The sequence below is a fragment of the Emys orbicularis genome, chromosome 8, assembly GCF_028017835.1.
Source record: "Emys orbicularis isolate rEmyOrb1 chromosome 8, rEmyOrb1.hap1, whole genome shotgun sequence".
Lineage (NCBI taxonomy): Eukaryota > Metazoa > Chordata > Testudines > Emydidae > Emys > Emys orbicularis.
In genome coordinates, this window is record NC_088690.1 from 80,749,198 (window position 1) to 80,773,255 (window position 24,058).

Genomic DNA, 24,058 nt, shown 5'->3' on the forward strand with positions numbered 1-24,058 from the left:
AGGGGCAAATTGGCTGGGATCCCTGGGCATAGACCCTGTGGACCTGGGCCCCATGGACCTGGGCGTTAATCTGCCACTGCTCCCAAGTAGGTCGCTGTGGCTGATCCTACCACCAGATTCTCAGAGGCTGCTCTTGAAGGGCTTGCCCTCCAGCAGCTTGAGAAATCCAAGTGCAAGGCTGCAGGCAGACGAGACCCAAGCCATGTTCTTGCCCTTTATGTGAAGTAATGGGGTAGACCTCTCATGAACATCTCCAGTGTTCTGCATTCTGAATTTATGCCAAGGAATCCTGAAACCATAACCACAAAGATCCTTCTTGATGCAAATGCAATTTCAGCTGCTGCACAGCACTGTAAATCAGACCATATACATCTGTAACTGTATGCCAAGAGTTATTCGAGTTCACAAACACTTTCTCCAATTTACTGGCCTCTGAACTTGCAGAGTCCTCGGAGGAAAATACTTGGGAGTCATGGCAGACAGTTCAATAAAGATGACCGCCAGTGCACTGCAGTAGTTAATGATATATATAGGATGTCTAATTGCCTTACAAAGGCAATGGAAAATAATATAAAGCAGGGGTAGGCAACCTATGGCATGCGTGCTGAAGGCGGCACGCGAGCTGATTTTCAGTGGCACTCACACTGCCCAGGTCCTGGCCACCAGTCTGGGGGGCTCTGCATTTTAATTTAATTTTAAATGAAGCTTCTTAAACATTTTAAAAACCTTATTTACTTTACATACAACAATAGTTTAGTTATATATTATAGACTTATAGAAAGAGACCTTCTAAAAATGTTAAAATGTATTACTGGCACGCGAAAACTTAAACCAGAGTGAATAAATGAAGACTCGGCACACTACTTCTGAAAGGTTGCCATGCACACACACAGACACACACACACCCTCATAGTGCACACAAGCACACCTGTACGTGTGCATGTACACTCCTGATTTGTGCATATGCATTGGGGGATATACACACCCATACCGGGAGCACTGAAGTACTGTTTCCAGTCTTGATCACCACATCTTAAGGAAAGTACAGAAGAAAATGAAGAGGTCCAGAGAAGGAAAAGATGGTTACTTTTTTTTTTTTTTAACTCTTCTAGCACCTTTTACCTAAGGATCTCAATGGATCTGAAGATCTCAAATTTTTCACTAATATTTACAAATTAAGCCACCTAGCACCCTTGTGAGATAGGTAAGTATCATTAAACCCATTTTATTGATGGAGAAACTGAGGCACATAACAGTTAAGTGATTTGCCTAGGGTCACACAGCAGTCTGGGGCAAAGTCAGGACCTACTCCCAGTCCATCACCTCTATCACAAGGTCATCCTTTCTGACATCATGGCAGGTTACTATTAGCAGTATGATAGGATGTATGTATGTGAAAGAGCAAATCTAGGATTGCTTCACTTGGAAAGGAGTCTTGCAGGTGAACTTGATTGCTGAATTCAGAAGTATGAAGGGGAGGCATTCTAATTGAGTGCTAAGGGTTCCTATAATCAATAATAATAAAACTAGTCACTTCCTTCTTTTGCCCTGTGCCATAAATAGAAACTTTATGTAATTAATTAATTCAAAATTCAGAAAGAGTAAATGAAGTGAAATACTTCTGATTTTATACAGAGTGTAGTCAACTGTGGAAATCACTCCTTCAGGAGTCCATCAAATCAAACACCCTAGCTGGGTTTCAAAAGGTCAGGATAATTTCATGACCCTTAACATCTGTATCTATGTATGCTAACATAATAGATCTAATTGAGTCTCATGCTTCAGGATGTAAAATGATTACCTTCAAGGGTAGGGAACTAATTTCCACCCAGCCACATAGAATATGACCTATTTGGCTAAATATATTGATGGGGTGGGGGGTACTGCACTTTTTTTGAAGCATCAGGTATTGATTATGACCAGAGGCAGAACATTTGCTTCAGCGGACCAGTGGTCTGGTCTGGCAAATCCTAGGCTTCATACTGAATAAACATAGAAACTGGCTTTGTACATTGTAAGATTCCATTTACAGTAACACAATCCTATGCAGAAAGGGACAAATTACAGCCTAACATCCTAGTGACATGATTGGCACCTGAGTTTATATCAGGGTAGGGTTTAGCCTCAGCACAGGCAGTTACTGATTGTCTGCAGGGCAGTTGCAGATCTGTGTGTTTCAGCTCATAAGGATGAAGAAAGGAAATAATCCCGCAACCAAATTGGGTACCTTTCTTAAAAAATAATGTCAACAGCTGATCCAGTCTGTAAATGACAAGGTTCTTTCTATTGACATGGAAGTGTATAGCAAATGCAAGAGCTTTATCACCTTTTACAAAAACCTACCACCTTTCTTTACATAACAAAATACAACATAGGAAATTGCCTAGGACAAATCCTATTTTTTAGCAATATCTTCTGTGCTTTTGTGCTTAAAAGTAGCCTTGCAATTTCCTCACCCACCGAGTTATTTTTTGCAGTGGTCAGATGGTAAATTAAATTCCTCCCTTCTAAATTACTCTCTCGTAAGTGACCCTCACTTCACTTTCCAAGAACACTCCAGAGAGCCAAGCAGAAGCAGTCCATGGACAACAGTGAGGTTCACCACAACCCGTGTCTCATTAGCTGCCTCTTCTGGAAGGTGATAGAGAAGTGCTTTGCTCTGCCTGTTTCCTACAAGTTAATGCATCACAGTATTTACCAAGTGTCACCAAATAGTTTCATTTGCATTCTGGGGGGGGGGGGGGGGGGAAATCAGAAAACCCAGAAGATGCTTAAATACAAAGGAGAAACAAAAATTGTGCTTGGGAGAATGTGGTGATTATCTGGTCAGGAAACCCACGTGCCTGGGTGGGTGAAATTCACGTCTGTGCAGGGACCCAATGCAAGACTTATGCAACACTTCCATTCCACTTAAACTGTGTCTTGCACTGCCCATTGCTCAGGGGTGAATGTCTCCATCCTGAAAGGGATTGATTGAATTTGTAGTAAATAATTTAATCTCAATATTTGATCTGAAAGAACAGGAATATCCTTTTTCAACATGGGCAAAATAGTCTTCCTTAGCGGCTAAAATATCCTCCCAACCCTACCCCAATGCTCTCCTGGATGCAGAGATGGTCTTTGCATTAAACAGGAACCGTGCACCTGCACCAACAGAAGGAAGAGGCATTCAGAAGAAGCTTTTCAGAATCACAGCCATGGTAAGGGTACAACACACTCAGCTGCTGCCTAAGAAAAATATGAGGGCCAGAACATTAGGAGTTTACAGTGAAAGTTGCTCCCTGAGCATATGAAGATATTAAATTAACTCAAATGTTTCGAGATCAAATATTTTCTCTTAAAAGGGTTTTCAGCCAGCTTCCGATTGCAGATCAATAAAAGAGGCAGAGGTAAAGGAATGATACTGTGAGATTTAGCCTGCAAGCAAATTTCAACCTGAGATAGGAAATGAACACTTAAAAACTCTATCAGAGGACAATACTGAGCTTGCTAAGGAAATTCCTTAGAAATCAGCACAACAGACATCAGAATAAAACAGAAAACTGTGATCAAAATATCTATCCCTTGCTACTCAACTGACTAAAGACTAGCAATGGACTAGAACTGAAGAATCAATGGGTCAGTTCCTCAGCTGGTGTGAACTGGAATCAGAGTGTACGCTGATTTATACCATCTGAGGATTTAGCCCATTATGTCCCTACCAGCAGCCTTCCCTTGATCGTTCTCCTGTCAAAATCAATGGGAATTTTATCATGGACTTCAATGGGAGCAAGATCAGGCCACAGTGAGCTGGTGTTCCCAAGCAGCTGATATCTGGACCTTTCTCACAAGCAAATCATGAAAAGATGCCTTCCAGTGTCTCTCAAACAGGAAGAGTATGATGCACAGATAGAGCTAAAGAAACTAAAACAACATAGCGACAAGAGAGAGAGAAAGAAGGAAAGAACAACTGCTTTGAGCTTCCAAGCTAAGCTTTACAAACAGTTCCCCACCTCCCCCTGGGCTGTGCTCCCCAACTCAGACCTGTGCTACAGCTTTGCAGGAGCTCCCTCTCTCTTTCTTCCCCTTCTTCCTACCTTTTATTATTCCTATTAGTTTTTATTTCCTGTTTACTACTTTTTTCTACATTATTAAAGATCTCCTAAAACTCGTACTATGCGCTAGATCCAACTCCCAGCAAAGTTAACCTGAGTCTTTCTAATGACTTCCAAAGGATCTGGACTGGGCCCTAAGTAACTTGCATAGTTCACTCTGCTTGGTGGCCAGTTGTACCGCTCTTGCTTTGGGAAGTGGACTCTGTAACCACAGCGTATGAAAATGTTTCCTTCTTATATAATCTGATGTACGTCACTTCTCATTCCAATGCCAATATTTTTTTTAAAAAATAACAGAGTAAATGGCTGTCAAAAGGGATATTTAGCTCTAGCTTAGAGTGAAAACTCAATTTAAAAAAAAAAGAGAAAAGCATTTGGGTACCAGTACTCTAGTACTTAGAGCCTATCACTGTAGTAACTATTGAAACACCTAGGATAGGCAGAGACTTTGATATGCACTTAAAATGTGATTCAGACTATCTTTAGACCATTGAGCTGCCCTGTACATTGCCCTGTGTGCTGTTATATTGCAAATTCAGTTCCACATGAAGGGTTCCCACTGAAATCAAAGAAAGCCGCATTCATAAAACCCAAAGCTGAGTTCCAGACTGCAGATAAGCAACCCAAAATATGGAACCAGGAGGAAAATTTTGCCCATAGTTTGGCTGAAGTAAAAAAATTCCTGCCCCCAGTCTGCCCAAGAGTATCTGTATTAACCTGCAGTGCTTTGAAGGCAATATAAACTGAACGTAATGTAAAGCAGCTTAGCTCAGATCTTAAATATTTACATTATTGTTATACATGTCAGGCTGACAGTGTCTAACATTGAAAACGTTCTACCTGGCAAAGTAGCCAAATTTGAATCCAATTGCATCAACTAAGGGGGTGTTTACATATGCTTAATAACTTCCATGTATGAAATCTGTGACCAAAACCAGACAGAATGAACACTAAAAATGTGTGCACAATACATGTCCTCTGAATATTACAAACTAAATGCTCCATAGATCGGTGAACACGAGTGAGACTACATATGTAAATCCAGCATGCTATTCTTTTGACAACCCATGGCATGATTATTATAGATTGTCAGCTAAACTGGGCCATCAGAGGCTTGGCACCAATTGGTTTAAAAGAGAGTCACAGATATTCATCCCAGGGCAGAGTCTGGGCCCCAATGGAATTAAAGCAACTTTTAGCTGCATATGCCAATATGTCCATTTATTACATAGAATAGCAAGATTTCTCAATCTCTTCTGACTTGTACCATTATCGTGTGTACCCGAGTGCCTCTATGATACCTCCCCCTAGAAATCCCGTGGTCATCTCAGATTCAAACTTCCTCTTCTTTCCTCCCATGCTCTGCCTCACCCACTTCTACCAACATCACCGCCACTGCTCTCCCTATCTCCAAGACCTGCAATCTCCTCTCTTTCCACATCCAGGCTCCTCCCATGTCCTGCTGCTTCTTCCTCTACATCCTTGCAAAAAATCCAACCTTTCTCCCACATCCTGGCCATTAAAACCCTTGTCCACATGTCCTGCTGCTTCTTCCTCTACATCCTGGTGCCTGGAGCCGGCCCTGACTGCAATTGAGTTCTACATCCAAAGTTCCTCAGAGTTCAAGGGCATTTGGGGTGTCTACACAGATAATTAAAATGGGAAAGGAAGAGAAGTGTAAAGACAGTGTAGAAAGGAAAGGAGGAGAGAGGGGGCCAGGAGCAGCTCACTTAAAGAACAAATCTCATTGAATATGAAGAATCACACTACAGTTCAAAAAGGGCCCTGACTGAAACTCACAAAAGCCAGGTAATTTAAAACCCTGCCAAGCCTTGCCTCTGAAGGAAGTGCCAGTCAGGACAGTTCATGACAAAAGAGAGCTTTGAAAAAAATGTCTGAGATTAAAGTTCAGATTCCATCAAACACTGCTTGGTTCTGGTTTTGTAGCAAGCTCAGTGCTCAACCCAGGAATTGCTAGGGTTTATGGGGCTTTTGAATGAGCCTGGGTCCAGGACTGAGTGAACCTGGTAAAACTGACTGTTTAATGTCAAAACCTTGTGAAATTCGCAGTTCTGACCCAAAGCCAAGTGAAATCTGATAGTTTTGATTATCACATCACTTTGAAGTTTGGGGTCAGTTTTAATCCCAAACTCAGGGGGGCAAATCTGATGCACATTGAACTGGGAGGAAAATGTTTGCCCAACAAACCCCTGCAAAGCAGACAGGCAGAGTTCGATACAGCTCTAGGTCTACGGGCAGAATTCTCCACTGCCACATGCACACCTTTTTATTGGCCCCGCAGCTCTCTGTGGCACCCTCTGCCTTTGGTCCATGCTCAGAACTCACACTGACTGGCAACAGAGTATCCCCTTGCAGAGAAGAGATCTGAAGTGCAAACATGCAGAGGGGAATCATGCACCATGCGTGCTGCATAGGCACATTCAGGTGAGTTAAGGGCACAGTTCCAACCTTACCTTGGAATCTTTCTTCATCTCTATTTAAATCAGACCCTTAATGTTACCGTGACATAGTGTTTTTATTTAATCTGTGCTTTATGGGTGGGCTTTCCCAAGGCTCCCAAAGAAGTCAGTAGTAAGACTCCCACTGGTGCAGCTAGGCCAGTGCTGAGTGCTTTTAAGAACTCCACCCCGTATTTCCCACCAGATAGTCCTGGCCCTTAAAAAATTCCTTTTGTCCTGCAGGGGTTTTCCCACCCTGCATGGAGAGTTCCACTGAAGTTCTTGTAAAAGAAGACACCCCGTTTCCTGTAAACCAGGACTGCATACCTGGACAATAACCAACACCTTCACTCTTTGATGCCGTTGGATTTATTTTTTCCCCAACCTTCCCGTTTTAACACACACACACACACACACACACACACACACACACGCTTCAAGAAACCCCCCATTACATTTGCTGTAATGTAAACAACCCCCAAATTATTACTTTCCCCTAAAGACCACTGCTGGCAGGAGTCAGTGATAAAGCTCTGCCAAAACAGTCTTTGGCATCAAGCAACAGTTTGCAAAAATACAGAGATCCTTACCATATGGTATTAGCAACATGCTGGTAACATTAAATTGGTTTGGAAAGCCACAAGAAAATGGTAAGTTTCTTAGGCCAGGTCTACATTACAAACTTCTTTTGCTGGCATAGCTGTGTCGGTCAGGGCTATGATGGGGTGTGATCTCTGACCAACTGTGCAGGCAAAACCCCTAATGCAGACAGAGTTAGATCAGCAAACTAGATTTTTGCTAGTATTGCTTATTTTGCTCAGGGGCTGAAATAAGCTATTCTAGCAAAACTGCAAGTTTTGCCACTATAAGCTGCATCCCACATTAAGAACGCTTTGGCAGTATAATATACCAGTAGAGCGATACTGGCAAAGCCTTCCTAGTATAGGCCTGAATGTAGTGTAAAACTTTGCTTCATCTGTTTTTATTGTAGAGTGAGTTTAAGTTCAGACCATTCAAGTGGCTGCATTTTATACCCTTTAATAGGAACAGGGGGTAGGAGGTGGAAATTGTCCATAAAAGATACAGAAAGGGGAAATAAAAGAAAACCCTTAAAATTCCAAACTTATCTCAAGAAATATTGAAAATATTAAGGTGATTTCCTGGGGAGTTTGAATTTCAAGTCCTTGTGGTTTTTAAAAGAAAACTCAGAGCGCTATGGTAAAAGTTAGAGTGCTAGTTTGGCGCACAACAGCGAATTGTACAATACGGATATGTTGCACCTTATTATATGTTGTATTCTTAGTAAATAGCTGAGTTAATGTAATTGGTCTGAGATTTTGTTAGGACATGACCTTACATTTTCTTTTTAGCCCACAATGTCATACAATCTCAATCCCCACTTGCTGAAAGGGAGCCAAATCCTGAGGTATCTACTTACTCCTTACTCAGGCAGAATTCCCACTCAGCCAAATTCTGAGGCCCTTAGTAGCTTTTGTCAATGGGTGTTTTGTAGAGTTAGCTGCCACTGGAGCTTGAGTAAGTGCCTGATGGGAGAGCTCCCACCCCAGAGATTCTTACAGATTTGGGATGGGGGAGCACAGTGGATTCATTTGACAGCTTCCCAGAAGCTGTAAAATGAGTGGAAGGGCTACCCATCACCCCTGAAGAACACATGATGGGGCCTCTGTCCCAGAGAGGAAGTGGGAGGAGGAAGTCGGACCACCATCTTTCAGAAGACACCTCAGATTGGGAGGGGATGGGGGAGGGCAGCTAGGGCACCAGCTGGGGATAGGTACCTGTTGGAAGGGAGCAGAAACTGGATGCCTTACAGTGGTGCAGATAGAATGGACCCAGACTGTTGTTCATGGGAGATTCTAGAACATGAACCCACGCTGTCTGAGAGTTCCAGAAGATGCACTGCCCAACTAATGAATTCTGTTCCCAGGGTGACATTCATATGGCTAACCAATCACGTGTATGCTGCATAACCATGGACCGCTGCATGGACTTCCTTATGGGGGAGCAAAGGGGAAACATCAGTGTCCCCAAATTCTATATAGCACCTAATTCTGCAGCAGAAGAAACACTGGGTAGCAAGCTGGTGGAGCCTGGCATGACGAGCCTTGTCTACAATGCTCATTTTGAAATGAAAATTCAAGTTCTCAGCACCAACACAACACCTCCAACATGCTTAGCGGTGTACAAACCAACAGCTATTGGCTTGCATGACTGTCTGCCATTCCCTGCTGTAAAGATTTTGTAGTCCTTATTGCACACAGAATATTACTTAGCACTTAACTTCAAAGTCCCTTACCAACATTGTCTCATAAAGCTCCTATGTTATACGTATTATTATCTCCATTTCTGAGCTAGAGCAACTGAAGCAGAAAGAAAAACGACTTGTCTGAGGCCCCAGTGGGAGTCATTGGAGGTGTAATTTCCAGCTCAGGGAGACATACCTGTGCTAGCTCTGATCGAGCCCACAGGCGGGGAGAGTGGGTACCTGCCCCCAGGATGGTCCTGTCTGAAAACGTAGGCAAGTATTTGGGGCTGCCAGTTCATCCCGCCACTCACACTGCCAGGACTACACAGGTATTTTTAGCTCAATCAAAGCTAACATGGGTATATCTCCCCAAGCTGGAAATTACATCTTCTGCTCCAGTGTGGATACACGCACTGTCAGAGTCAGGGTTAGAATTCAGGAGATCCTGCACACAGACTACTAGGCCTCACCTCTCTCACACTGAAAATTCAATTATAGCAAAAACATTGAACCCTTAAGCATCCGGTTAGCCACAAGGCATGGAATTAAGCAGCATCTAAAATAATTGGGCCAGATTGTCAACTGATGTAAATCAGAGTGTCTCTGATGCTACTGTGTCATTACAACTAACAGTCAGTCTGAAAGAGAAGGGGTGCGTGTGCATACACATACACCAGTGTGCACACTGGTGAGAGAGAAAACCAGTCAGAACAAATAATGGATATTATCCATTGGTTATCATCCTGTCTGGAACACATAGGAAACTAGATTTATTTAATATGAAAATCCCAAAACTAGGAGAGATTACTAAAATTAGCTGATGAGAGAACTGGAATTGAAACTTTCTCAGCTTTCATTTGTATGGGCCGGAGTGTTAAATCTTTCACATAGAGTGCTCTTCTCCCAAGTGTGGGTCAGAAACCTGAGTTAAATGGGCATTAACAAAAAACAAACAGAAAACAAAGTTTTAAACAAAACTAACAAGTCCCTTCCACCTAAATTGCTCTCTCCTTGTGATGTCATAATCCCACTTAGCTCATCAGCGGGCCACAGACACCTCTAGTAAAAACAGGGAAATTAAGACATGCTGTTTCTAAGGTAAAATAAACAAATAACTAAAGCAGAAAACAAATATTTGAAACCAACCAACCAAATAAAAACCCGATTAGGCCTTCTTTACACAACATCAAGCAGCAACTAGAAAGCATGCACAATTCAATTTGCTTTTCTGCTGCACAGGTCACTTGTAACAGAAAAACAGTCATTCCCTTTCCAGCACTTGCCTAGTCTCCAGTTTTCATACATTGGACTTAGGAGGTAGTGGGTCAGCATCTTGGAAAACTCAGAAGCGGCCTGCAGTGACAACAGAGTTAGAATCCTGCCTGTGACACTTTTCAGACCTTTGGCCAACGTTAGCTGTGAAGTCACAAAGAATAACTAACAAGAAAGGAAAAACAGCGAGGAGTCCTTGTGGCACCTTAGAGACTAACAAATTTATTTTGGCATAAGCTTTCATGGGCTAAAAGTGGGTTTTAGCCCATGAAAGCTTATGCCCAAATAAACGTGTTAGTCTCTAAGGTGCCACAAGGACTCCTCGCTGTTTTTGCTGATACAGACTAACACGGCTACCCCTCTGAAACAAGGAAGGGAGAGCAATGCTGCAAACACCAGATTTTGAGCTGCTGAGAAAGCGCCATTGGAAGCCTTGACTCAGAAGAGCTGGCACAGATGTAAATGAGTCGATGAAAAAGAAAAATGAAGGCTGCTCTTTTGAACCCTGAGGATTAATCTGTTTGCCTGCAACATAACTAGCTCCAAGGTAGGGAACGAGCCCAGTTTCTGAAATGGTCACTTTCGTCAGACGTTCCAGCTGCGAATAACAACAACCTGCTCCCATTTGTAATACCCTTTGTAGGTGATTATGGGAAACAAAAAAGAACTAAATTCAAAGCAGGTTTTCAACTGGGGAGAATCCAAAAATGCTGACTGAGGAGGAGAACAAAGCCAGATGGCATCTGTTGGTATTGTTATGGATTATGCAGTGTAAGGCAATAGGAAACGAGCAGAGAAAAAGAACCAGTTTTGCCTCAAATTTCCACTATTGCCAGATGGACATGCTGGGGCAACTGCAAAATGATCATCGTGTGCTTTGTATTTCCTCTCAGAATGTACTTCGAGATTTGCATTAGCCCAGGCATGAATTTTTATCTAACGTTTTCCTTGGGGCCTACTAGCTGTTTAGAGCATTCAGTCTAAAAAGCACTCCCTCAAACTCTTGCCACAAAAAGAGCTGAAACTATGATACTAATTAAAACCACACTCTTTGGTATCAAGAAGACATGCTGTTATTTTCGTTTGTGCTCTTGAGAAGCTGTTAATATGGGCAACGCGTCTGGAACATTTTCCTTCCAAACTGAATGCTCAATGCCCCCTCCTGCTCAAGGCGGCATGTTTTATGAACTTGTCAGCAATCTGGGTCTTTACCGGTGTGGGGCAGGAAGGCTCAGATATGATATTTACAAGAAGAGATTTATTTTAAAATGAGCTGTTTGCCAGCTTAACATCATGAAAAGCACATTGAGAGAAACTGAAACATCACATTACATGAAGAGAACAAGCTAAATAATTGTCCTGACTCACACCCAATGAGCCAAATTGAGGGACTGGTTCTGAAAAAGACTTAGGCCTAAATTTTCAAAAGTGGCATCTGACAAGCCTGTTTCTGGGTATCCCACTTAAGACCCCCTAAGGCTCATTGGTTGCTGCCTGCATTATGTATGGTCATTTGCACCAGTGTAAACACCACTGAAGCAGAATGGTGGAGTTTTACAGTCACTTTACATGTATCTACCTTAGATTCTTACACAGCCCTCACGGCTGTGGTATCTCAACACCTCACAGCCGTTAACGTATTTATCCCCACAAGACTCCCCGTGAGCAGGACAATGTTGTTATCCTCACCATGCAGATGGGGAACTGAGGCACAGAGAGGCTAAGGGCCAGATTTTTAAAGGTATTTAGGCACCTAAAGATACAGATAGGTGCCAAGTAGGATTTTCAGAAGCACGTAGGTACCTAACTCCCATTGGCCCTTAGGAGCTTTTGAAGATCCCACTAAGCACCTATCTTTAGGAGATTAAATACCTTAAAAATTATGGCCCCATGTTACTTCTCCAAAGTCACACAAGACATCTGTGCCAGAACAGAGAATCAAATGTGGTTCTGCTAAATCCCAGGCCAGGGCCTTAACCACTGAATGATCCTTTCTCTCAAGGTGAAGGGCAATGGTGAATCCAGCATCTAGGTCTGATTTGCAAATCCCATTGATTTAAAATGGAATCCCAGTGCGCAGCACTTCAGAGAATCAGGTTGTCAACGTCTTAGGTTGGGCACCCAGAATTAATGGGTGCTTTTGAAAATTATGTCTACACTACCCCCCGGATTGACGCTCTGGGGATCGATGCATCAGAGTTGATTTAGCGGGTCTAGTGAAGACCTGTCAGATCGACCACAGATCGCTCTCCAGTTGACCCCGGTACTCTACCCCAAACGAGAAGAGTAAGGTAAGTCAATAGGAAAATGTCTCCCATCAACCCAGCATAGTGAGGACCCCGCATAAGTCAACCTAAGCTACGTCAACTCCGGCTACGTTATTCACGTAGCTGGAGTTGCGTAGCTTAGGTCAACTTACCGAGGTAGTGTAGACATCAGTCTTTAAAGTAGCCTTTACTTGCATGAGTAAAGGTACAGGAGAGCACCCTATGAAAAGACTCCCCCCTCCCCCCCTGCCCCCCAAGTGTCACTCCTGGGACCACCGTAGTACATAACATCTTACCAGAGTGGCTATGACACCTGGTTTCTATTTGGGAATATGGCTTTCAGTGCCTTTGTTGACTCAAAGCAAAAAACTCAGCTTCCCTTTTTCACTGCCACAGGGATAGCCAGTGTTTTAATTCATGTGGTATAGAGGGTGAGTGCTTTTTATGTGCGTTTGGTGGTATTTAACTTTGACAGCCTCCTGCCCAATTATTTAACTTTGGATTCACCAGCAATACAAAGAATCCATGTAAGTTACAAAAACAAGTAAATGCATTAAAAAAAATATGACTTCAGCAAAGAAGTTAAGCTACACAGGCAAATATGTGTAATTTGTTACATGCGTCTATTGTGCTGGGATCCAAAGTAATAAAATATTCCTGTAATGCTAGAACCGTGGGGCCCAGCCCTAATAAGATGTTCAGATTCCAATATTAGTTTTGCTACAGTATATTCTGACTCTTGTTATTAAAACAGGCACTACACTGCTAACCTCCCTAACATGTTCCTAACATTTTTTTTTTTTTACCACCAAGGTAAAAGAGATTTATATCATGTAATGCGAGTGCTCAATTGTTTTTGAGATGCATACATCTTTTGTCAATCTATGCAACTGTAAAATGGAAACCTGTGCATACCCAAGGCATCAGTAATAAAATCCCGGTGGTTGGCTGCTTTATTTTATTGTGGGGGAAGGATTGGTAAAGGGATGGACTGCTTTAAAAATTCCACATTCCTCAAGTCCTGCTTTTCATTTGGGGTTGACAGGCAAAGTTCGGAACACATCATTACGGCTTCGCAGTCACTGCTAAAGGTAATGCTCATGTTACAAATGAATTAATAGGAAACACTTACCTTCCCCACTAGCTTGCCTTTCCTGTTCATGCAAAGGTAAAAGTCTGTCTCTTTCCCTTTGATCCGGACTTGACTGCCAAATGTGTCTGTTTCCACTAGAAGCTGGGCTTGTAAAAGGAAGAAGAAAAAAAGGCATTTACCAGCACAGTCAGACCAAGTCATGGCATGAATGAGGTAAGTCAAGAAGTTCTCCTATGTCCACCTGGATCACTAAATGAAGACACAGTCCATATGGGGAAAAAAAACATACACACAACCAACCAACCCACACACCTTACCACAGGCTGAATTCTGCTCTTGGTTACACAGGTATAAATCTAAAATAATGCTACTGACTTCATCTGATTACTCCAGATTTACATCAGTGTAATTGAGAATTTACACACACACACTTTTACTGCCCAGATTAACAAAGTTATATTATTATTATTGTGTAGGGAGGAGAGTCCCCCCCTAAAACATCATGTGAATTACATTCTCAGCAATGGTGCCATTAACAGCAAAGTGAAAACTAAATTCTTTACCACAGGCCAACGTGTGGTGTGCCAGCCCTAACCGAGACAGACAAAAGGGCAGTTGGTTTTCATGGCCCCTTCAGGGTGTGGCAATTTCACTGAAACCAACAACAGGGAGCAAATTTGTACCCATTGCTTTGGTGCCTTTTTTGATGAGGACGCTGGCTCTTTAAAAGTCCTGTATGCGTCCCCTGGCGTACTCAGGAGCCCACCAACTACCATTGTGAAAATCCTGTGGGGCAGAGCCTAGAACCCTGCCCGTGACAGGGTGGACATTTAATGCCTTACACAATCTAACCTGGTCACCATGTTGGAGTGCAGAGTTTCCCTGGCCCTGCCTCCATGGTGGAGGATGGTTTTTGTCTCTGTGCAGTCCTGAGTTAATATGCCACTTGCCATGTCACAAGTTTTTTGTCAGAGATGGGCCAAAATTGGCATCCAGGCCTGCAACCCATCGCTACAACCATCCCCACAATGGGGAGGCATTTGGATCCAGAATTTCATTTTGTTTCATTACAGAGGCCAGCTGCAACATTCAGATCAGGACCAAGGTTAAAGCCAAAACATCCTCCCATAAAGTTTGGGGTGTTCAGATCTGGCCTTTTGGCCCAGGCCCATCTCTAGAGCTCAGAATAGAAAGCGGACATGATAGAAATATAATCTGAGAATGTCTAAATGTCAGTGCATGGAAACCCGGGCCCTGTACTGGAAATTCATACAAACTAAATCTTACCCTAAAAATACAGCTATGGCCAAACACTGAAGAATGTTTGATCTGTGCTACAGAAAGTCACATTCTTTTTGACCTTCATATTTCAGAACTGTAAAACCCTCTAAGATCAAATATGTTCACTGTAAGGATTTACCAAGGGGATAGAAATACGAGTTTGTTTCATTTAAGCACATTAATATTTTTCCCACTTGTAAAGTCAGAATTTGGCTTTTTCAGCAGTGTAAATATCACAAAACTTTAACCCTCAATGGAGATTTCCTTCTGCAGCTCAGACAGAGATGTGATTTTTGGTATTTTGATTCTTACGATTACCAAATGTTCACCAGATGCTTACATTTATTTAGATTCTTCATTTGTTAAAAGGGTATCCTGTGAAATTAAACCTATATCAAGGCAGAGAGGAATTATTGTTTAAATGTCTGACAGCAGATGGATGTAACACGTATGTGTATTATATATATTTCAGTGTCTAAGAAATGTACCAACCTACTTGATCACTGGGGCTGGTGGGTCAACCTACTGCTGATTATTTGGACCCCCCCTCAACTGAGGGGGTGGGCACCAAGACCCACCCCATTTGGTCAGGGAGGGGCCAAGGAAACCAGAAATTGACATTGTGGGAGACAAAAAAGAACAAACAAGGACAGGGGTGCAGGTCACAGGGTCAAAACAAGGGATCCAGAAGGGGACACCAGGCAGGGAACCCCCGATAATGCCCCCTGCTCCAAGAAGGTGTCCAAGGAGTTGGCTTGGACACCCCTCAGAGGAACCCTGCCCAGATATGTGAACAATTAAGGGACCAGAAAATAGCATACGTGGAAGCTCTGGAGACTGAAGTCCTCCATTTATCTACAGAACAGGGTGGGCATAGGCAACAGCAATACCTCTGCATCAACAGCATGCCTCAACCTTCTTCTGGAAGCATTGCCTCTGTGGGCTAGAGAGTAATTCATTCTCTGTGTCCATTCAGTTCTCGGAGCCTCTGTTAAAACTACTAAGTGTGATGCTGACCATCAGGTAACAACTCTTGGTCACTTTGGTTTGAGAATTCAAAAGGGCAACCTAACAATGAAAAGACTTCATATCCCATTACCAGTTCCTTCAGTCACCTATTACCCCTCTGATGGCTTTAATTTTGGAGATAAGCAACCTGCACCTTTTTAATCCAAAGGATTGTTTCACTGGGGCAGAACACAGACGTGAACGCGGCGTAGGTTAGAAAGCAGAGGACACACCATGTCACCTTCAAACTACAACATGTATGAGTAATATCCAGGCTGATTTTAATTTGAAAAATATCACCTTCAAAAGAGGCCGGTTCCCTGCTGTGAAAATTAAAACCATCTGGACAGAGTAATTTCCAATAATTAATCTAGCTCTCCTTTGACACGGCTACTAATTAAAATATGATACCCCCTCTTTTTTGCCAAATAAAGAATTTAAATAAAGTTTAAAGATCTAGTAAAATAATGTAATAATTTTAGAAATAAATTGAACTTACCTTTCCTCCTATTCTCCCTGGGCTGCAGAAGGTTATGTCTGTGCCCTCACATCATCATGCACTAGTACCCAAAACAGAAACTGAGAGCAGCAGCCTTGACAGGAAAATATCAAGAGTGACATTTATACCAATAAAAACAGGCCCCCAACAAAACCCACAAAGGGGTTCTCAAATTCTAGAAGCAGTTATTTCAGCCAAGATTTTAAAAAATGGGGGCCTATAGTTCGGCTCCTGAGTGTATATTTAGGACCCTAAATAAGGGGCCTGATTTTCAAAATTGCTGAGCACTCAGCCGCTCTCATTGAACGCATTGGGAGCTGACAGGTGTTCAGCACTTTCAAAAGTCAGGTCAGGCTTATTTAGGTGCCTGTATATGGACTTAGAAGCCTTACTTTAGGCGGTCACTTTTGAAAATATTGGCCTTGTACTCCTCGGTTGTTAAAACGTTATTAGCTGAAATTAAACTTTTATCCAGGTGAGATACAAATTATTGTTTAGGAAGCTAACTGCAGGTGGATTTACAGCTGTGATTCTTTTTCATGCTTGAGTTTTTTAATTATTTGTATTATTTTTAGGGATCATGACACATGCTGGACTGACAACCCACCAAAGCTCTGTCCTGCTTCCAGAGAAATCAGTGGGAGTTTGGCCATCATGCGGACCAAGCACAGATAATTGCATAAACTTCTATACACTGCCTTGCCCGTGTGTCTCAATGATTGGCACCAGGCCAAATCTTGTTCTCAGTTACAATGATGTAACCTCATGGAAGTCAGTGGGGCTACTCCTGATTTCCCATGGTATAACCAAGGGCAGAATTTGGCCCTCCAATTTCTAGAAGTTGAGAGGCCAATTCAGTCTTGATGGCCTATTCCAGCCTTGATCTCTCTGCTGACACTACCAGTCACAATGATGGTTTCTGTGACATGGACACATATCCACCAGAACCAGGACTGATGTTACCAGCTCATTGCACATAGGCCAGACAAACAAGCATGAGATAGTAACAATTTTCGATCACCACAAACATTCAATGAAATGCTTGAATGCAAATTTTCTTTAGATACCTCTTGGATAAAGTCTCTATGTCTCCACAAACAGGTGGAGGTAATTTGAAGGGGAATTTTTCCTAGATTTTCTGTGGGAATTAGTAAGAGAGGATTGTAGGTTTCTCCCCTGCTGTACTTTTCAGCTAGACGGCCCTGCATGACATATTGCTTTGAACCCAATTAATCTCTAGGTGCGCTGTAGGGAGATTGCAATCTTTATATTACTAAGCACTGCACTCCAGTCTGTAGATCAGGTATTATTGTTTAAATTCTTTGACAGTTAGATATTCTGACATATTTTTAAAAAAAAATTCTTTAGAGGGTAAAATCTTCTGCTACATGCTTTTCCCTTATTGGCCCATTTAACCTAAACCTTCCTGAGAACTCCCACTGGAAGAAAGTGGAATTCCTCACATGTCTAGGTGAAAAGGATTATATATGTTGAAAAGCTATCTTCCAGCTAAGAAAACATTAAGTCAGGGAGATATTTGAAGGTGGTAGAAAATATGCCAACTTATCTTTCAAATATTTCCCTTGAGTGGGAGGATGGGAGCCAGAAAGGTAGAATGAAGATATAGGGGGCAACAGAAAAGGCCAAGGCTTGGCTTGCCTATATCATAAAACCTTAAGTTCTGTCCATTTTCACTAAGATAAGGCAAAGGAGATACAGAGAAGTTTAGCAATATAGGGGTAAAGGTTGGTTGGAGCAGAGGTGAAGGGACTGGCTTCTTGCAAATATGTTTCTCATCAAGATCTGACTTTAAGCACCCACAAAGGGTCTCAACCTGCTCACTGAAGTCAACAATTTTGCTATTGACTTCAATAGGAATAAGATTATCCCAAACCCAGATGTCTGAGGAGTCTCTCTCATAGATTCATAAATTCTAAGTCCAGAATGGACCATTATGACCATCTATTCTGACCCTCCTGTACATCACAGGCCAGAGAACATCCCCAAAATAATTCCTAGGATTCATATGTACATCCATGCTTAGAATAGTTGAAATCTGTTCAAACACAGTTTGCCCCAAGAAAAGTTGAATCCTATTACATGACCACAACATATGATAGAATGACCCTGTCTCCACTTCACATTTATGACATAATGAAGAGGGAAGCATGCCAACATTATGTAAAGTCTGTGGGGAGCAATAAAACCTGCAGGCCCTGAACAAGTGAGAGAATCTATGCTGCGCACATATTGAAATCGTATTTGTATATTTGCATATTTCTCAAAATTTATCATCCCAGATGGTAAAGCCTATATGACCTGATTCTCATCTCACTTACTCCAGTACAAATCAGGAGTAACTCTGGTGAAGTCAGTGGAGTGACCCTGGCGTAAAACTGCTACAAGTGAGAGAAGTACCGGGTGCATAGCCCTTGCCTACACCCATTATATTTAGCAATCTTAAATTATAAGATTAACACAGAGTGTATGTTAAGTTAGAAAACCAGGGGCAGATCCACTGGATCATTCCTGCTGATTTGTGCCACTCCAGTGGTAAAAAGCAATCACAATGTGCATATGACTCCAAGATTTGTGCTATTTTTTATCATGACTTTACCCAATAATATACTGTCCAGTTCTGTATCTGAGTGAATTTAAAGGGAGTGGCCCTGAAATTCTGAATCAGATGTAGAATTCCTAAAAAAAGGGTCTCTGTTTCAATGAGATTTTCTTGTAGATGCCCTAAGGAACCCATAATCCCAATGCAAAGTAAGAGGTTCAACTTTTTCATACTTGTATTTGTGTGGGAGCTTATCAAGTCAGAGCCCAATCCCGCACACACTTTCACACACAAGTAACACATCTCATTGGCTTCAGTGGAGATCTGAGGCAGCAACTCTCCCAGATAAATTAAACAGGTACCTTCCCTCTGAACAAGCCAATAAGAGCTGTGGTAAACTCATCTCAGGGAAAACCACTGACCATATTTTACAAGAACTTGTCTTCAAAGGGTCTCATCCAAGGGCAAGATGTTCTCTGGAGGAGTGTGTCAAGGTATGCTATTATCTCTACCATGGGACTTTCCATTCTATTTTATTCAGGTTCTTATACCACCCTCTTTACCATAGTACCGGAGCGCTTTCCAGTAGTGTAGTAAGTGCTATGACGAATATCTGTCAGACCAGTATGTTCTTCAATCCCAAACATGTTCTCTCTTGGGCTCAAACATAAAGGGACACAAGCACAAGAATGCAAATGTCAGCACCAAGGACATCAGAACATACACAAGGGATGAACCTGACTTGTATCTCTACTGGATGTCAGTGGTCTTAGACCAGGGATGCATCTGGCTCAGTGTTCCCCGAGAGAGCTGTCATCTCAGCCCAGCATGAGGATACGGAGAAGAGCTACAAAATTATGGAACAAAAGATGTACACTTTTTCAGAACCACCCCCTCTGTCTTCCAAAAGATGGCATAGATCTTCAGACAGATGATCTATCCCCCCACCCATCCATTAAGCTATCACTATTTACCAGTGCTTCTGAAGAACTTAAACATGATGGGCTAAAACTTGAAGCCTTTAATCAGGCCCTACTTGAGCAAAATTCTCATTAATTTAACCAAAGCAAGGATAAAATAAAAACTAAGTAAGGCCCTTCGGATTTGGTCCAATTTTAAAAGTGATTTTTTGAGGATAATGCTCAAGCTATAAGCCACATGCTACAGGCCTGATTGTCCACTGACTTGAGCCCCCAGACCCATTTACTCATGTGCAAAGTGAATGCAAAACGTTGCCATTATGAGTGGATAGCCTTTTGCACCCATTTTGCACAGATGTACATGCACCATAATGGGGCCAGTACGTAAAGAATCAGCCCTGCAACTCGTGCAGATGTTTTGTACCTAATTCACCATCAGCTAAAGTAAAAATATACCAGACAGGTGTCAAAATTCTAAACACACTTATTTCAGCAAGATCCAGTAGAACGGCAGTGAGGCGATAGGCCACAAGCTGTAAAAATCTGTCGGCGTGGCAAGTGGGGACAAGCAATCTCTGGGTTGAGCTTTAGCACCGCCAACTGTCCTGTGACTAAGAAACAGGCCTGGAAAGTGAAACGTAAGATTTAGAAACTGAAATTCCTCAATCTCAACAGGGCATCGTGCTTCTCCACATACTACTCAAGTGGACAGTATTTATAATTATAATAATTAATGGAGATATCCCATCTCCTAGAACTGGAAGGGACCTTGAAAGATCATTGAGTCCAGCCCCCTACCTTCACTAGCAGGACCAAGTACTGATTTTGCCCCAGATCCCCAAGTGGCCCCCTCAAGGATTGAACTCATGACCCTGGGTTTAGCAAGCCAATACTCAAACCACTGAGCTATCCCTCCCCCCATTTCTACAGAGGCAGGAAAACTGATTGAAAAGCAGCCAGCTTCAGAGTCTGGCAGTAGTGATGGATGAGCCTCAAAAGGTTCAGAAGTTCTATTATGCTTGAATAAGCACCTAAAACTAATGTCCTTGCTCACGCACATGCCCACTGACTCAGTGAAGACCAGTAAATAAGGACCTTAAAATTTGGACCCAAATGCTTGGTAGAACCTTATGCAACCTATCTGAATCTCTTGGGTTGGAAATCTCATTAGCACTTCTTGCTCCCCATGGGGGTAGAAAAATACCATGAGAACAACTTTGTTCTTGCTATTTTGGCTCTTTTGTTTCCAGTCCCAGCTGAGACCAAGAAATGCTGATGTATACAATAAACAAACAGAGAACAACAATTATGTAAACTTCACGAATCTTCTTCCTCAAAGTGATTTTAGTTCTGCCCAATGATTCATGTCAGATCAGATTTTCTCTGAACCATGTTGCCTATCTTTGGAAGTTTGGTGGTTGGCTGCTCATCTCCAGCCATGAAGTAGGTGTGATGTTAGCACCACTATATCCTCTTACCGAGGAGTCGCAAACACATAAATCTTTCAGCGTGCCAACACCACGATGGCTTTACATACTCCAAAAAGTCAGTCTGTCCAGCTCCCACTGTTGTGTTTGTGAAGGCTCCAAACTGAAGCTAATGAGGAGAAATCTGTTGCATATTGAAAGTATTGGTTGGATTGAGGCTACAAGCTGTGCCTGATATAAAAAGATGTTATTTTCTCTGTATGGTGAGCAGGTTTTATTACTCTGTACCCTCCAATAAAAGTTGAAATTATGATGATTAATTTTACGGATGGGAATATGTGTGTGTTTGTACATTTTCTCAAAAGGGCTCATTGTAACTTTTTTTCCCCCAGCAAGTGAGAAGTATGCTGAAAAGAAAGTTGCACTATGCTACTGTATCTTCAACAGGATTCTTGTGGCTCTGGAACTCAGGGAAGAAAAGGCAGTAACATAATCTAATGCAGCTTGGACTGAATGTGGGGAGGATTTTTTCACTTTTTAAAATTAAAAACAGCCTTTGTTATGACAAATGGATGTGAAAGTAAACGAAAATATATTCGGCCTTGATCTTTAACCTTCACACTGCTGCCGTGTAAAGGATAATGTATTATAAGTGAAAGTGGTGAAGTGCTACATATGCTACAGTAATCTTCAGACAAAAAATTATAACATACCCTCTGTTCATTTTGGGGATAAGGGCCGAAAAGGAAGAGCAAGGAGATTTCCCTCTGCAGAGCCAGGGTCCATAGGGTCCATCTTCTCTAGGGACTTGCATAGTTTGGAACATTATGGGTATTTCCAGCTGAATCAAATTCTTATTTTAGTGGAAGCTGCTCTATTCTATTCACCTGGTAAAAATAAATTCTCTCTCAGTACACTAAAAACAGCAACAACAACAAAAACAGGCACCCAAACAACCTTAGCTCTGCCCTCTGGCACTGTGCAATAACCATGCAATTACAATTAATGAATTTTAGCATCTGTGGTCCCACATTAGAGGACACTGATTTTTAAAGACATTATTTTGTTCATATTTTTGCCTTTGTGGGGTCACTACAAGACAGAGTTATGATTGTTTGAGTGTCTTTTGATGAATTTTAACTGTATGGAAATTTTGAAGAATCTGTTACTTCATTACTGAGATCATCTGGGACAAAAAAGGTCTGATACAGGATGCTAAATTTCTGAAAGGACCCCTTTTAAATCTAATTTTAACTCAATCTTAAGGATTCTCAGCACATTAATTCAGTACTCAGATAATAAGTGCTAAAATTTAGCAGAGGATATACTATAGTCTTTATACATAATAGAGAGTTGAATCCCTGCCATTAAGTGCAAAAGTCAACCCATCTTTAACTATCGAGGCACGACCAATGTCTCTATAAAATGTAAAAGAATTCAGTGATCTCCGGGGTTCTTTCTTTGGGTTTAGATGCTGGACATTGATAGCACAATACCTGTGTATGTTGTTTGCTATGTATCCTATCTATCCCAGAGACTGGCCAAAGCCACCAAAACCAGAGAAGATCTGCCTTCACCTCTGAACTTCCGTGACATTCTGGGTGGCGGGGTGGGGATTGGATCAGGGTTTTGATTTGGGCTCAGCTCTACTTGACACTTGTAGGTGAAGGATTTTTCAATAAAGGCCCAAATTCTGCCCTGATTTACACACCGTGTGACCCAGCTGAAACCAATTCAATTGCATGGGCAGCAAGTTAGAGCAAAATGTGGCCCTTTCATTTGACTAAATATTGATGTTTTATTATTATTTATGCTTATTGATCTTTTGCTAGGCAAAATTTTGGTGCTAAGGTGACCCTTTGGAGGTTGCAAGTGAACCTAAATGAGTCCTCGCAGAGGGAATTATTCTCAAAGCAAGGGAAGGCACAACAACGGGAGACAGGGTGTGAGACGCTGGCAATGCCGAGGCCCAGGCTATGCCTGTCCTTCCATGGATAAACAGTTCTTTCAGACTCCAGAGCTCTTAACCCAGAACCTTTCACCAGCAGATAATTCACTTTAAAAAGCAACCTCAGAAATACATGCCTTCTCCAGCACTCTGCTGTACTGCCCCAGAGCAGGTTCTCTCCTCCTTTATTGTGCCACCTCATTATCCCCGGTTATTTTATCCCCTTTTGTGATCTTTAAGCAGAGACAAGTGAAGATGCCCTCACCAGCTGAAATGTAGGTGAGGCTACCAGTGTAAAAATATCTCTGTAACAGATGTGAGAGTGCACTGTGGGGTGAATGCATTATAGATAGAGTCATGATCACATTTTCACCTGCTCATATTGTGCACATCTGGGGCCCACTGGCAAACTGTGCGGTTGCAGCGTGGGAGGTTCCCTGCTCCGGAACTCCCCTCGTGCCTTTCAGCTCACCTCTGTGCGTCTCTTCCCCACCCCAAGGAGGTTTTATAAATAGGCGAGTTGTATTTTAAAAATGCAGCCCTGACAGCCAAATCTCTGACCTAGTTTGCAATTCCAAGGAGCAGGGCTGTTCACTGGACTTCTCCACAAGAGCAGGGGGAAGGAATCCTCCTTCCAGGCCATGCAACAGCAGTGGAGACACTCCGCAACTGCTATTACTGCTGGTTCTGGTGACTTCTGCAGGGTCAAATGATTGGTGATTTTCACAGCTGCAGATCTTCCCTAACGCACCCACATGCTGAAGTCTATGGCGAGTGGGTGGACCACCTGCACTCAACTGTCCTCACATCCCACTCTGCCTTTAACACAATGGAACTGCACAGGTTCAACTGGATCACGATCTTCTGAACCTGCAGAGGATGGAGCAACAGTGAGTCCTTATAGAATAAGTCTGTATATTTTTAAGTGCATTCCTCTAGGAACCCTACATGGTTTACAGAGTATCTG

General features: G+C 42.3%; 1 protein-coding gene across 1 annotated transcript in view; it reads right to left on the reverse strand.

The window, feature by feature from the left end:
* Window positions 1-24,058, reverse strand: part of FGF18 (fibroblast growth factor 18) — a 67,248-nt gene that overhangs the window by 13,934 nt on the left and 29,256 nt on the right. The window contains exon 4 of the mRNA XM_065409984.1: window positions 13,488-13,594. Coding sequence (XP_065266056.1) covers window positions 13,488-13,594 — 107 coding nt within the window. The remainder of the gene's footprint in view (window positions 1-13,487; window positions 13,595-24,058) is intronic.